Here is a 16,224-nt window from a genome sequence, read left to right on the forward strand (position 1 = left end):
AAACAAACTCATCTGTTTAGTTTTTAAACCACATTTTCAGTTTAGAAGGTATTACTTAAAATTTAATTTTTTTTTTTTAATCCAAGCCTGCTTTAGGATTATATAAATGTTCCAAGCTCGTGAGTAAGACTGTGTACTGTTCTCTTGCTGTAGTGGTGTAAAATCTAGGATCTCTGATAAAGATCCTGTTGCATATTAAAGGAGATAGTGCTGTGCTGAAGAGCCTGCTCATTGCTAAACTGTTCAGCTAGCTTAAGATCTCTTCTGAATCAGCTGAATAGTAGCAGTGATTGAAAATCTTGAAAGTGTAAAAATCACTTTTGTAAAAATTACTAGGTTTTAGAAACTTCTTCAATATTTTTAAAAAGGCTATTTTTTTGATTTTTTTTTTTCATTTGAAAAATTTTAAATCAGGTCTTCAGTTTAGTAGATTCAGAAGAGCTCGTATGCCAGTGAACATTTATTGAAGACCAGGATCTTTGCCATAGCAGTGATTCTTTTACACACAAATCGATATTCATCAAACTAGTGGAGCACTTTGTTGAAGATCCTGTTCTTCATGAAATCATTCAGCTGGTTTAGGAGTGGGCTGAACCATTTCACAGGGGTCTTAGTCTTCAAAAAACTGAACAGGTAGGGTGCAGAAGTCCATTATCTCCAACACAACACAAATGCCTATGGGATAACAATCTGTTTTCCATCCCAGGCTTGGATGCAGGGAACGTTACGAAGGGGATATATCAAAATGCAATTTTGTATTCCTCTCCTAAATTGTTAGTCTTCCCCATACCATACTGTAGAATGGAAATAGTTGTAAATCACTGTTTTTTTCATACAAAACAGAGATTGAGTTCCTGCTTTAAGTGCAAAACAGAACTAACCTTAAATTGGTGTCTCAATGGCTCTGCAATAATAATTTGAGGAAAATCATGTACTGACTATGGGGACTGGACTAAATGAAGTAATAGGTCTTTTGCAGCTCTACACTTTAATTCTGTGAACTCCTTGGTCTGTTGTACTAGTTTATGCTGTTTATCTTATGCTTCATGGACCCTACTCATAGTTTCATTTTTTCCCTTGAAATGCTTGAGGAGTTACAGTTAAACTGCTCTATTCCAAAAGCCAAGATTTCAATATGAAAGAACAGGCTTTAAAAAATGTACAGTAACTTTCTAGTTTTTAAGTGAAAACATGGTTATGAAATAGATTATTACCGTTTTTTTAATGACAGGTTTCAGAGTGACAGCCGTGTTAGTCTGTATTCGCAAAAAGAAAAGGAGTACTTGTGGCACCTTAGAGACTAACCAATTTATTTGAGCATAAGCTTTCGTGAGCTACAGCTCACTTCATCGGATGCATACTGTGGAAAATACAGAAGATGTTTTTATACACACAGACCATGGAAAAAATGGGTGTTTATCACTACAAAAGGTTTTCTCTCCCCCCACCCCACTCTCCTGCTAGTAATAGCTTATGTAAACTGAAATGCTGCTATTACTAGCAGGAGAGTGGGGTGGGGGGAGAGAAAACCTTTTGTAGTGATAAACACCCATTTTTTCCATGGTCTGTGTGTATAAAAACATCTTCTGTATTTTCCACAGTATGCATCCGATGAAGTGAGCTGTAGCTCACGAAAGCTTATGCTCAAATAAATTGGTTAGTCTCTAAGGTGCCACAAGTACTCCTTTTTTCTTTTTACCATTTTTTTTTTTTTTTTGCTTGAATTCTGAGATGTCACTTTTAAGTTTGGGTTATTGATACCACTAGGTCTGCTGTGTTAAAGCAAAGTAGATTTTGCTACTGCCTCCATCTTCAAAAAGGGAGTGCAGTAGATTTAAAAATCTTTTTAAAACTGTTTTTCTCCAAATGGATTACAAGTTCTGTGCATTTTCTCATCCAGGCTTGTTAGGCTGAAAAGAGACTGGCCAGATTCAATTTTTTCAAGTGCAGATGAGGCCAGAGAAAGTATAATTCACCATGTATGCACCATCTATGGGTAGCAGCAATTGTAGAAACCGTAATATAGACAAGACTCAGGTATTTTTATTACCATGTTGCCGCTGCTGCTGGTCGTTTTACCGGGGGTGAATTGTCGGGTTTTTTTATCCTGTACAGACAAGGCTTTGTGATGATCAGTAAGAATCTGAGAGCTACAGCATGTAGATTACAGTTTGAGCACAGCTCTAAATACGAGGTTGAAATTGAGGCCACAATTAAAAACTTTGGTTAATGGTGGTGGCTGCAGTTGAAATGAACATCTATCTGCTATAGGGAGATTACCTTGGTACCTACATGCCTTTGAGCATTAATGAAAATATATCTTCAAAATACCTCTGTAAAATAAAGTATTAGTCCCAGTGTACAGACAGGGGAACTGAGGTATAGAACAATTTAAATGAGTTGTCCAATGTCATACTTCCAAGCAGGGAACAGTCCTAGTACAGTGCCCTAACCACAAGACCATATTCCAAGCAGAATAGCATAATGGTTTCTAAAGTGACATTGCAGATTTACTGTAGTTGCTGAATAAGATTATTATATGAGATGCCAAACAAATGCATGGAAATAGAGATGGTCTTGCAATTTTTGGGCACAGTGGAAATCCTAACTACAGGGTGGCTAGTCACTAGTCTGTACTACAATTTTGTGTAATATACAGTGACTTTATTTTTCAAGCCTTTTAACTAGTGATGCAGGATTATTGAAATGAGCTGGTTTGTTACTGTCCAAATTTGACCTCAAAGTTCTGTTATTAACCTTTGGGTTTGCTTACTGGCTTGAATATACTGTAGATTCCAGTAACTCTGCACAGTTTTTTCCAGACACTACCATCTTGGGAAGGCTGAAGTAAATAGGAATCAATACAAAATATATTTTATAACCAGATAATATTTCCAAGTTGTTGAATTTGGGAGAAACCACTAAAACTGCACAAGACGGCGCAGGAAAAATAAAGAATTTGATTAATCCAAGTGATCCTTTTGGGGGTAGACAGGGCATACACAAGAGTTACTAGATTAGATTAAAAAGAAAAGGAGTACTTGTGGCACCTTAGAGACTAACCAATTTATTAGAGCATAAGCTTTCGTGAGCTACAGCTCAGCTCACGAAAGCTTATGCTCTAATAAATTGGTTAGTCTCTAAGGTGCCACAAGTACTCCTTTTCTTTTTGCGAATACAGACTAACACGGCTGTTACTCTGAAACCTAGATTAGATTAGTAGAAGTTTTTTTGGTTTTTGTTTTTGTTTTTAAGCCCTTGCGAGATCTCCAGTGCTTGAGATTTGGGCAGCGTTTACAATTTCCTCTGAAAGAGTTAAAAAGATAGGAGTGTGCTATAAAAGTGTAGTGTTTAATCACATTAATGCAAATTGTTCTCATATTGTTTCAGTGTAGTCCCCCAAAGAGCCTTTAACTCTCACCATTCCCTAAATAGTGTTAATATGTAAATATTGCTAGATTTGTGGATCTTGAGCTGCCAGTATATCGATGATTGTTGTTGTTTGTTAATATTAATTTAAGCATTGACAGAGCATTTAGCAATGTACAGGGCACAAATAATAAAACAGTTCCTGCCCCAAAGAGCTTACTATCTATACTTCTCAATCTTCAAACATTGCAGTGTTCAGCACAAGAAATCAAAATACAATGACAAGTGACCAAAATGTGGAACACTTCTGTCTTGCCGGTTGGGCAAATTATAATTGGCAAATGATGTTTTAGTGATAAAACCTATTTTTGAGAATATTTTCTGTCTCTGTAAACTAAACCAATTTATTAATAGAATTGAAAAAAACAAATTTCCTCATGTGCAACCATAAGGAACTCCCCACATGGGTCTGCAGCTTTGAACCCTGAGCTTCATATTCACAGCACAGACTCATACTGCTTCAACTAAAGGAGTAATTTATTGTGCATAAGGATGCAATCTCACTTTGCCAATGGGCAAAACGGCTATTTCCTCGACAGTCATAGAATGATGGAGATCAAAATTCCTGGATTCTTTTCAAAACTCTGAGAGGAGAACATGGGCTAGTGGTTCAAGACAGGCTAGCCAAGCACTGTAGAATTGTCGCATTCAATCTGAAATGTATGGTAAATGAGGCTTGAGTCTGCCATATTAGAAACCGTGATTGTATTCCCATTTCTGCCTAAAGATTACATGCAACTTCTGTTATCTTATTTGTAAAATGGAGTGCATGACACTTGATTACTTTGTAGGGTTGGGGGCCTGAGGTCTTACTCAATATTAAGGCCTATTAAGCTCACAGAAATATAAACAGTATTTCTGAGGATGAGCAGAACTCATGGTCTCCTGGCTCCCAATCCAGTGCACCTTCCCTAGACTACAAAATAGTCTGTGTGGGAGGGTGTGTCTCTCTCATATCTACAGAACAGGGAGCCCAATTCAGCAGAAATGTGGAATTTTACACTTGAAAACGCTTACTATATATAAGACAAACTGAGATTATTAGATATGTTAGAAAACCCAGAGAAGAAAATAACTATTTTTAATGTAGTTTATTACTATTATTAACCTTTTTCATGAGCATTATGGAGGGGAGGAGTGATGGGGATTGCAAGAAGAGAAAAGATCCAAGGTGTAGGCCGCAAGACAGAATTGGGCAGGCCAGGAAGTCGAGGACAATGTTTGGCAGTTTGTGTGCGAATGGGAATGTTTGAGACTGGGATGTGGATGGTCATGCCAAGTGGTTGGAGCTGGAGTCAGACCTCGTGGTTGGAACTGTGGTCAAAGGTTAGATGGCAGGGTCAGAGACCAGATGGCAGAGACAAGCGTCAGAGCTGGATTACCTGGAGTGAGGCAAGACACAGGCAATGCTGGGTCCAAGGCAGGAGCAGGCTGGGTCCAAAGCTGGAATAAAGCAGGAGCGGGACTGTAGCAAGGCAGAAGTAAGACTAGGAATAAGTGATCACAGGAGCAATTGCATCTGTTGGTGAAGGCTTTGAGCAGCCAGCAACAAGCTGCTGTTGGGCTTAAGGGCAAGCCCTCTAGCTTCCATAGCCAGTCAAATGGGGCATTCTATCATGTGGTCTAGTTCAGTGGTTCTCAACCAGGGGTGCGTGTACCCCATGAGGGTATGCAGAGGTCTTCCTGGGGTATATCAGCTCACCTAGATATTTGACTAGTTTTACAACAAGCTACCTAAAAAGCACTAGTGAAGTCAGTACAAACTAAAATTTAATACTGACAGTGACTTGTTTATACTGCTCTATATACTCTACATTGAAATGTAAGTACAATATTTATAATTATATGATAAAAATAAGAAAGTAAGCAATTTTTCAGTGGATAGTTCTCAGAAAACGTCCACTCGATGTGCAGCGGCAGTCAGAAAAGCGACAGAATGTTGGGAATCATTAGGAAAGGGATAGATAATAAGATAGAAAATATCATATTGCCTCTATATAAATCCATGGCATGCTCACATCTTGAATACTGCATGCAGATATGACACTCCATCTCCAAAAAGATATACTGGAATTGGAAAAGGTAGAGAAGAGGGCAACAAAAATGATTAGGGGTATGGAACAGCTTCCATATGAGGAGAGATTAATAAGACTAACTTTTCAGCTTGGAAAAGAGACTAAGTGGTGGGGTATATGATAGAGGTCTATAAAATCATGACTAGTGTGGAGAAAGTAAATAAGGAAGTGTTATTTACTCCTCATAACACAAGAACTAGGGGTCACCAAATGAAATTAATAGGCAGCAGATTTAAAACAAACAAAAGAAAGTATTTCTTCACACAGTGCCCAGTCAACCTGTCGAACGCCTTGCCAGAGGATGTTGTGAAGGCAAAGACTATAACAGGGTTCAAAAAAGAATTAGATAAGTTCATGGAGGATACATCTGTCAATGGCTATTAGCCAGGCTGGGCAGGGATACAAAACCATGCTCTGAAGTGTCTTCTGTTTGCCAGCAGCTGGGAATGGGTGACAGGAGACGGATTGCTTGATCCGTTCATTCTCTCTGAAGCACCTGGCATTGGCCACTGTTGGAAGACAGGATACAGGGCTGGATCGACCATTGGTTTGACCCAGTATGGCCATTCTTATAGCGTGCTGAGACACTTTTTTTTGTATTTTTATGCCTGATTTTTGTAAGCAAGTAGTTTTTAAGTGAGGTGAAACTCGGGGGTACACAAGACAAATTAGACTCCTGAAAGGGGTACTGTAGTCTGGACAGGTTGAGAGTCACTGGTCTGGCTGATGCAGCCCAGCTATGCTCACTAGGCTGTCAGAAGACTGAGCAGGTGCAGGGCCTTATCCCTGACACAGAGCCAATGTAGGTATTCAGAGAGGGGCTACTATGGTCAAACAGGGCAAGGAATACGATTTTTGTGACCGCATTTTTGGATGGACTGGATGGGGGTAGAGTAGGAATTGCACAATACTGAGGAAATGAGATTGCAGTAATGAAAACAGGAGATGATCAGAACATGAGCAAGCATTAGAGTTGCATTTAGCTGTCTCAGAACTGGACGGGTTTGAGATTTTCAGTAAGTTATGTGGAAAGAAAGCAGCAAGATTTGGATATGACCTGCTGTGTGGACAGAACAGGAGAGAAGAGCCAAAACTGTTCCATTTGAGATTGGGTAATACCAGCCAGTTTCCTTTTATCTGACTGTTTTCTTTCTAATCTAAACTTTTAAAATAGCCTTGTTAGAGACGGAAACTTCTAAGACTTGATACAACTAAAATTTTACTGGAAAAAACATCCTGGTATTTTTTAGATTTTGAATGAAAAGCCTGTTCTGATTAGATAGCTATATAATTTGTCTGTGGTATAGTAAATACTATCATTCATGAGCCACATCTATTTTCAGAAAAGATTTGCAATGCACTGCATGAAAGTTCTTTCTTTATATGTTGTTCAGTTTTTAGTAGAAACTTTTATTCTTATGCATGAATGTGATATCAGACTTAAACTTTATTTTTTGTTTGTCTGACATGAAATCCATCACTTTGCACATAAGACTTAATTTTTCACTTTCTGTAGGATAGTAGCAGCTCTGACTCTCTGGAAGGAAGGAGTTCAGACTATGCCAATAAAAGCTATGATGCGGTTGTATTTGACGTATTGAAAGTAACTCCTGAGGAGTTTGCAGTAAGTAAAAAATGTTTGCATTATGCTTATAATATTCAGAGCTAACAATATAAAAATAGCATCACATTTTTTATTCTTTTCCTTCAAAATAACACCTTTTAGACAAGTCTTTAAACAAGTCTTTCAGCAATCTCAAAGATAAGTTTCTGATCATATAAATTTTGAGATATATGCCTCAACATGAAGCATTCAGTATTGAACTGATTCAACATCTTTGGTTTTCTGTTGAAACTAATTACAAATCTGTTTTGGATTTTTTCCAAAATATTAGATGTTTTCAAGTGGGTTTTAAAACTACTGATAAATATCCACAGCTCTTTGGAAGCTTGCTGATGCAGACACAGCCCTACTCCCTGTTTTATTTTTTAACCTAAATCTCTAGCATTGTTTTTTTCATGGTTATAGAGAAACAGTTAGTTCTTGAAAGTTGAGGGAGTCAGTTTTCATACCACCATCACCAATTTTCAGTACCAGATTCAAAGCAAAGCTTCCATGCCAGGTATAGCTCTTTGCTCTCATATTATTTGGTTTCTGTTTTAAACTACTACATGTGTAACATGCTACAGAGCAAGAAGAAGTGATCACGGGGTACTGAAGGTGGCTGAAAGAGTGTACAAATGAACCAGGCACTCGAACAGTATAGTTGGACATAAAATGTGGTGTCAGGTTTAAGCTCCCGCAATGCTTACAAAACACGATGGCCACAAACAAGACTTCCATACCATTGTAACAAATGTTGTCATCACTTTTGTGGATCTGTCATCTTGGAACAAGTCTTGACTGACAGTGCCTCATCCTGCACCAACTTGCAGTTCTTTGGATGTGGACTACAGGTCATTATGATAATACATTAAAATTAAAAACTCTCACTTAACAGAGCTACATTAGTTCAGTTATAAAATCACTTGATGCTTTAACTTCCATTTTCCCAAATTTAACTGAGCACCGCCCACAGGATTGGCCTCCACAGTTAATATAATAAAAGTTCAAAACAGGTTGAAAATAATGTATACAGATTAGAATCATGGAACTGTAGAAAATTGATAAAGGAAACGAAAGGACACAAAGAGATCAATGGCCAGTAGAATAAGGAAAAGAAGATGGAATTTAAGATATTAGGAACAAAAGGAATCTAACAATGGTATTGGTCCATTAGTAGATGGCGGGGGGGGGGGGGGGGTCAGTAGCCATGAACAAAAATTTCAGCAGCTCAAGTAATATTTGCCTTTGTAGCACTTGTAGTGTAGCCTAAGGAAAATCATATAATGCTTTGATTTATTTCAGTTATAAGAGTTCTCATGCCCAGTATTTAAAAACAAATCCAACAGAAAAACCCCTCTTCGCCAAGGCACATTAAAGGCTCTCTTTAATGCCCTAGTGATATTTCATTACTGATCTCCTATATTTGGGGCAGCTAGGTATGTCATCTGGTTCCGGTTCCTAGGGGGACCTAGTTTAATTTAATTTTACTAGGAATTAATTGATAATTACTAACAAATTATATTTTATGTTTCCCACTACATTGACTTAAATCATGTAACATTCCCTTCACTGAGAATCTCAAATAGATTGAGTGAATATTAATTCAACTGAGGAACTTTTCACAGGAAGTCTTGTAAAGCTAAATTTATACCCCCTAATGGGCTTGGTCTAATTATTGGCAGTACTGAAGGGAATAGGTCCATGGCAGAATAAGTAGTCAGTGGAGACTGGAATTGGTATGTTACAACTAGATTCCCAGGGAAATTGGGGATAACCAGTCCAAGGTCACTCCCTAAAGTTGAGTGTTGTGGTTTTTTTTTAATAATGTAAAAATAAAAAGTTTGGGAGGAAATGTCACACTGGTATATTCTTGCCAACATTATCTAGCTTGGGTACTGAAATCCCATAAAGAAAAAACTGGCAGTTTTGCCCAACTCTTGTTGAATTTTACTGTCATATCTTCACATTTTTTCTTGAACAAGGGATTATGTGAAACATGGCAGGAAAGAGACAGTGATTTACACTAGATATGGTACTTTACTTGTAAAACATATGGTTGTGCTCTGTGATGTGACAGTCCCAAGGGGATCTCTGGGACTGAGCCCCTGATGTGCTGAAACTATCTCTGAGCCCATTTTCCCTGCCAGCTTGGGACTCTGGAACCATGTCTTGTTGAGCCAGACATGATAGCTTGCTGCAACACAGACCCAGGGTCTGAACCACGCCCCCAAAGCTGCAGACTTAACTGAAAACAGCTCAGCAAGTACTCCTGTCTTCAGCACCCAGACACCCAGCTTCCAATGGGATCCAAACCCCAAATAAATCCGTTTTACTCTGTATAAAGCTTATACAGGGTAAACTTATAAATTGTCCACCCTCTATAACACTGATAGAGATATGCACAGCTGTTTGCTCCCCCAGTTATTAATCACTTTGGGTTAATTAATAAGTGATTTTATTAAGTATAAAAAGTAGGATTTAAGTGGTTCCAAGTAATAACAGACAAAACAAAGTAAGTTACCAAGCAAAATACAACAAAACACGCAAGTCTAAGCCTAATACATTAAGAAACTGATTACAGATAAAATCTCACCCTTGGAGATGTTCCAGTAAGCTTCTTTCACAGACTAGGCTCCTTCCTAGTCTGGGCTCAATCCTTTCCCCGGTACAGTCCTGTTAGTTCCAGCTCAGGTGGTAACTCGGATTTCTCATGATTGGCAGCCTCCTTTGTTCTGTTCCACCCCCTTTTATAGCGTTGGCACAAGGCAGGAATCTTTTCTCTCTGGGTCCCCACCCCTCCTTCCAAATGGAAAAGCACCAGGTTTAATGTGGATTCCAGTAACAGGTGACCTGGTCACATGTCCTGTGAGATCCCAAGCCTCCATTCTTCCGGCCTGACTCATAGGAAGGCTAGCAAGTAAACAGAGCCATTTACAACCTATTGTTCTAGTCAGTGAGAGCCATCAAGATTCTAAACCACCATTAATGGCCCACACTTTGCATAATTACAATAGGATTTCAGAGTTATACTTCATATGTCTAGTTTTAGATACAAGAATGATACATATGTACAAACAGGATGAATACACTTAGTAGATTATAAGCTTTGTAATGATACTTTACTGGAGACCTTTTGCATGAATATTCCAGTTATATTATATTCACATTCATTAGCATATTTCCATAAGACCTATGGAGTGCAACGTCACACACACCTACACAAACCAGATTTTTGAAGCCCCTGTAGTTCAGTTTATTGGCAGCCAGTCCCATGTTTGTCCACAGGCTTCTTCACCACACTGTAGCTGAGTAATGCTGTCATGTCACTCAGGTATGCACATGCCAGAACTGGCACCCTAAAGTTTAAGTACTAACAAGATTGGTAGTCCAGGGCTGCATGGACAAACCACTTACAGTTACATTAGACTTGGATAAAGATCGTTAAAGTATGCAAATGAACCATTTCCAGGCAAAACTTTCTATGATAAAGTATGACAGTGCAGTAACATGCTGATACTCAGAGGGCTGCCCCTGCTGCTGCTGGCCCAGCACAAGCAGATAACTGAAAAAGATCCTAATTAAGAGGTGAATCTCCTCATTGAGAAAATGTTGGCACACAAGCCAAGACTCCTGAAAAGCCATACCCAGTAAAAGCAGCTGTAAATATGTACTTGTTTTATTTTCATACTAAATTATTTTTAACACTGTTTTGTTACAGAGCCAGATTACTTTAATGGACATGCCAGTATTTAAAGCTATACAGCCAGAGGTATGTTTTCTTAAATTCACTGTTAATATTTGTTTGGGGTATTTGGGGAAAAAGTGACCAGTTGGATAAAACACTTTCTTATAGGTATAAATGATTAATGTGGTACCATAAATATATATAAACACTGCACGACAAATGGACTCTTCAACTATAAACATACAAGCAAAGTGGACTAGAGAGACTAGAAGGCATTTATATCTGTACACTTCAATTTTGTTAAAGCTGACACATGAAGATCCTCATGCTGATATGCAAAGTAACCATGTGAGTGGTCCAGCTAGCACCTTTTTCTTGGAGACATCTTGGGCTAGATATGGAACATTAGGCTGTTGTAAAACTACCACAGGAAATGTGCTGAGTTATAAAAATAGTGCTTGCTTATCTCCCCTAAGTATATACTTTCTTTTTCTTTTAAACTTTCCTTCTAGAAAATGAAGGAAGACCATTTGTATGGAAAATTAACAAAGTGAAAATTATTCTGTTTAAGCAATCATTAAGTCAGTGTTTTACCTATATTCTGTATGTTTTAAAAATCATGTTGTGTCTCTGAAGTATATTGTGTGTTTGAGATACTTAAAGTTTTGCGAGTTACAAAAATTATACTAAGAGCCAGATTTTCAGAAGTGCTCAGCACCCATCAGCTTTTATTGAGAATATGAAAATCTAGTACTAAATTCTTTCTTTTGTTGGTTTTGAGAAGCTGTACAGCATTAGTCCCAACTGCCAACATGAGCAATCTCAGAATATTATAAATTTAGTGCTTAGATGCTTTATATAATATGCTCTGAGTTTCATTCTCTAGGGATAGTGTGGTGTGTGAATTTTCCTGTAAAGCTGATAGCTTTTCCATTTAAATGCTACAGGGAGTTTGGAGACACATTGGACTCTGCCTTCAAGGACTTCTCAATCAACAAGGTGTTACTCCAGAGCTCTTGTCCAAACAGATTAGGGTCTAACTTCTCTGAGGTATACAAGCCCAGTGTTGGGCCCAGCTTTTTCTTCATAAGTCCTCATTGAAGCAGAAGCCACTGTTTCTCTAACTGGGTCTTTTGAAATTCATTCTCAGCCCAGTCTCCCTTGCTGGGGAAAAGAGAGGTTCCATATGCTTTTTTGGTAATACAGAGTCAACCTCAGTTTGAGAGAACTGCTCTTTTTCCACCGTTCTGACTATGCAGGAAGTTGATACTCAGATCTCATTAATCTGTCCTGGTGACATCACACCGAAAAAAATGGGTATATAAGAGATTCCTTTTTTTTCCTGCCTATACGAGAGAACTAACAAAACAAAAGTTACTGTAAACAGCGAAGTATAATTTGATTTAATTTCTTTAGCAGACTTGTTTGTATTGCATGCTGCAATCTTTCCTATGCATTTTTATTAATGATTTGTTGAGGCTACTGGTAAGGTATACATAAGAATGGGAGACTTTAGTTCTGTAACCTGATAATTAGGTGTGTTGGATAGTGATTTTGAAATATTTGCATATTATCAGTCTCTAATAAAATAACTTTTCAACAGCCCAAGATCTCCTGTAACAGGGTTCTACCAAATGTAGCTTGAGCTGCTAAGGCAAAGTTAAATATAGCTTCTACATGAAGTTTTGGAGAACATACATTGTGAAGAGCTCTGTGCAGGCACTGATATGTGAAGAGCTCTGTGCAGGCACTGATACTAGCAGTTCTTCTGAAAGACCTTTTTTTTTTTTCAGCAGCTGTTCTTCATTTTCTGAACACTGCCAGAGAGCTAACATTTGAGATGGTTGCTGAGAAGTTTATCTGGTGTATTAGATCATTTTAATGATAGGATCATAATGAAGGACTGCATTGCATGACCTCAGTAGCTCCTTATTGATGGGCTAGCATACGAAGGCAGAGTCCCTGGGGGTATGTCTACGCTGCAGCTGGGAGGCGTGATCACAGCGTGGGTAATCAGAGCTCAGCTCAGACTAGCATGCTAAAAATAGCAATGTGGATGTTGTGGCACTAGCATGGCCCGGGCTAGCCGCCTGAGTCTCAGCCCATCTGACACCCTGGGTCTGAGCTGACTCTTACATGCTTCTTACAGTAAACAAAGATACCTCTACCAAAGCTACAGGAATGGAATACATCAAGTCTGTTCTTAGCTCCGTGTGTGAGTATTGTGGCTTTGCAAACTGAAGTTGGACTATCCAGTTGGACGTGGATCAGTCTGCAGTGTAATAAAAGCTCTTATGCAAATCTATTTTCCCCAACTCAACCTGCCTCTTGGGGGAGGCATACCATGTCAGATGCCTCATTGTGGAGCCACATTCACTACAACAGTGCACTGTGTCCTGAGCTTTCACTCTTTGGGTTTTCTATGAAGAGTACTGAACAGCCTTCCCAGACCCGCTACTTCTCTGTGGATCAAGCTTTTAGCACCATGCTTTGCTCTGCATAGCCCTTGAAGAGAGGATTGAATGCTTCTGTCTTCTTAGCCTCAGACTTCTTCTGGTGCCAAGACAGTATACCTGAGCCTACTACAATCCTTGTCTACCTTCCATATCCGACAACACATCTGTCTCAGAATGATGGGCTTCTCCATGGATGAGATCCCCATACTTGTCTATACGAGGACTCATACAAAAGTCACATTCCAAACATGGACAGCTTGGACATGTTACCTGCCCCACAAAGACCTTAAAACAGCTCAGCTGATTATCCCTGGAGTCTCATGTATGGAGTCCTCAAGTCCAAAAGCTCCTTTGGCTGGCATCACAGATGCTTCCAGTGTGGGCAAGGGCATACACTTCTAAGAACTAGAAGTTCATGGTCTCTGGAATGACCAGGAAATGACTAGGACCAGGTTGACAGATAATACCTCAGCAAAGTATTAACCAAAAAACATGGCAGATTTCTTTCCTGAACACTTTGTGATATGTGCTCTCATATATACCGGGTGGCTCTGTATCTAGCTAAAGATAAAACTGTGCAGGCAGATTATCTCAACAGGGAGATTTGAGACCAGCACAAGTGTCACACTGAAGTTCAGTGGTGAATTCTCTTTTTACAGCTTGTTATATTCAAGACCTATCCTGGCCTGCAAATAGAACAGCTTACTGCTTGAAAAACTGCCAGGCCTCTTAAGACGGCTCAGACTTCCCTGTAAATCCAGCCCCTTTTCCTAAGAAAGCTGTGTTTGCTGCTTGATTCACAAGGAAAAGGGCTTCACACCAAACCTTCTTCTCCCTTGGAGGTTTGAGACCGTAATCCCAAATAATTATGACGCTGAAAAAAGATTTTGACGCATTTGCTGTCAGGACCTATCCCTGGAGATGCTGCTTAATTGATATATCCAACATGCATATCTCTCAAACATTTCTTGCTCCTGTTCACAATACCCTTGTTACAACATTCCATAGGTGCATACCTCCTGGGTAAAATAATTCAGGAGAGTTGTATGACCTCTGCCTCAGTGTTTAGTCTTCAGACACACCAGCAAAGTTGTTGACATGCTTCCTGGCCCTGTCAACCACAACCAGTGCATAAGAACCACTTCAAATACTATGGGGCGGGCAGTAAGTGATCACACCAGCAAAGTAGAGGGAAACAGGTGCATCAGGGCTGCTCAGTCTCACTTCATTTGGAGGATAAGATGGATGCAAAGGAAATAATGGTCTCCAAGATATATGAGGAGGGCATTTCAGATAGAATTCTGTGTCAACAGCTCATTAGTCCAGGTGTTGGGAAGCCCCACAAAATGCCCTGCTGACTGAACCATCAAAGTAGCACTTTAGCCTGAGATAAGCCCATCAGTTCTCCATGGACATGTGTTGCTGCTCAGTGGACAGTGCTGTGGTCTGTGATCCTACTGTTTACATGGATTTAGTCTAGCACCTGAAGCTAGAAGAAAAGCTACACAATGAGAATAGACACTGAAAAACAAAGAAAAGGGACATGAACAGGAGTGTAAAGTCCTCGTCTATTATTGCAGTCTGTTCTGCCAGACAAGCTAGCTGGTGATGAGGAAGCCAAATCTGTTCAGACATATGTCCTACAACAGGCAGAGTACAACCTGCAAGGGGGGGAGGGTCCCATGCTCCAGCCCAAGCCTGAATGTCTATACTGCAATTTTACAGCCTCACAGCCTGAGCCCCATGAGCCCGAGTCAGCTGACATGGGTCAGCCATTGGTCTTTAATTGCAGTGTAGATATACACTCAATCTTGTCACTTCATTTCCCCTCTGTCTCTCTTACCTGCCTCCTTCCTCTTCCTCCTTGTTCTCTTCCCCCTATTCCTTTGTCCTTCTGTTTAATTTATCATCTCCTAATAAAACTCCATCCAAGGTATTTAAACAAACAAACTAACTCATGGCACCAACATGATATTTGCAGGCCATTATACTGATTAGTGTGCTTATGCATTATACCACATTTTCCTATTCTTTTTATTTTTTTGTATTTAGATTGTAAGATCTTTAGGGCTAAATTGGGGTGGGCAAAATTTTTGATCCGAGGGATACATCTGGGTGGGGAAATTGTATGCAGGGCCATGAATGTATGGCTGGGGCAGGAGGTTGGAGTGTGTGTGTGTGGGGGGGGTGATGTGCAGGAAGGGGCTCAGGGTGAGGAGTTAGGGTTCAGGAGGGGGATTAGGGTGGGGGTTTGGGGTACAGGAGGGGTGCAGGGTGCAGGAGGGGGCTCTGGGCAGGTAGTTGGGGTGCACATGGGGTGCGGGCTCTGACCCAGCACCGCTTACCTCAAGTGGCTCTGGGGTGGTAGCGGTGTGTAGCTGGGCTAAGGCAGGGTCCCAGAAGTGGCCAGCATGTCCGGCAGTGGCTCCAGGGATGCGGTGGGATGGGGCAGGTGGCTCTGCTGCGCGCTGCCCTCGCCTGGAAGTACCACCCCCGAAGCTCCCATTGGCCGTGGTTCCCTGTTCCTGGCCAATGGGAGCTGCGGGGGGCGGTGCCGGCAGGTAAGGGCAGCGCATGGCGCCCTCTGCCCCTCCCTCCCCCAGGGGCTTCAGAGATGTGGTGCCAGCCACTTCCGGGAGCAGTGCGGGGCCAGGGCAGGCATGGAGCCTGCCTTAGGCCCCCTGCACCACAGGGCTGGCAATCCTGCGGGTTGGATCGAAAGCCCTGACAGGCCGAATCTGGCTTGCGGGCCGTAGTTTGCCCACCCCTGGGCTAAATACACGTTTATTATTGTATTTGTACAGTGCCTCGCACAATGGAGCTGCATTTTGTTTAGTCCTGAGGCAGTAATGTAGTTACAGAATAAATAGGTAATAAGATGCATCTGAATGCAAAAGGATCTCAGTGCAAAGGAGCCAATCTGAGCCCCATAGTGAAATGCCATTAAATTTTTCCAAAAAGGTACTCAAGTCT

At 40.3% G+C, this 16,224-nt stretch overlaps 1 protein-coding gene across 2 annotated transcripts in view; it reads left to right on the forward strand.

The window, feature by feature from the left end:
• The window catches only part of RALGPS1 (Ral GEF with PH domain and SH3 binding motif 1), a 417,852-nt gene that overhangs the window by 51,628 nt on the left and 350,000 nt on the right, over positions 1–16,224 (forward strand). For both annotated transcript variants that reach the window (XM_084649908.1, XM_084649907.1), the window contains exons 6-7: positions 7,021–7,128; positions 10,829–10,879. In XM_084649908.1, the coding sequence (XP_084506034.1) occupies positions 7,021–7,128; positions 10,829–10,879 (159 nt within the window). The remainder of the gene's footprint in view (positions 1–7,020; positions 7,129–10,828; positions 10,880–16,224) is intronic.

Source organism: Lepidochelys olivacea (genome assembly GCF_965140295.1).
Source record: "Lepidochelys olivacea isolate rLepOli2 genome assembly, chromosome: 16".
NCBI lineage: Eukaryota > Metazoa > Chordata > Testudines > Cheloniidae > Lepidochelys > Lepidochelys olivacea.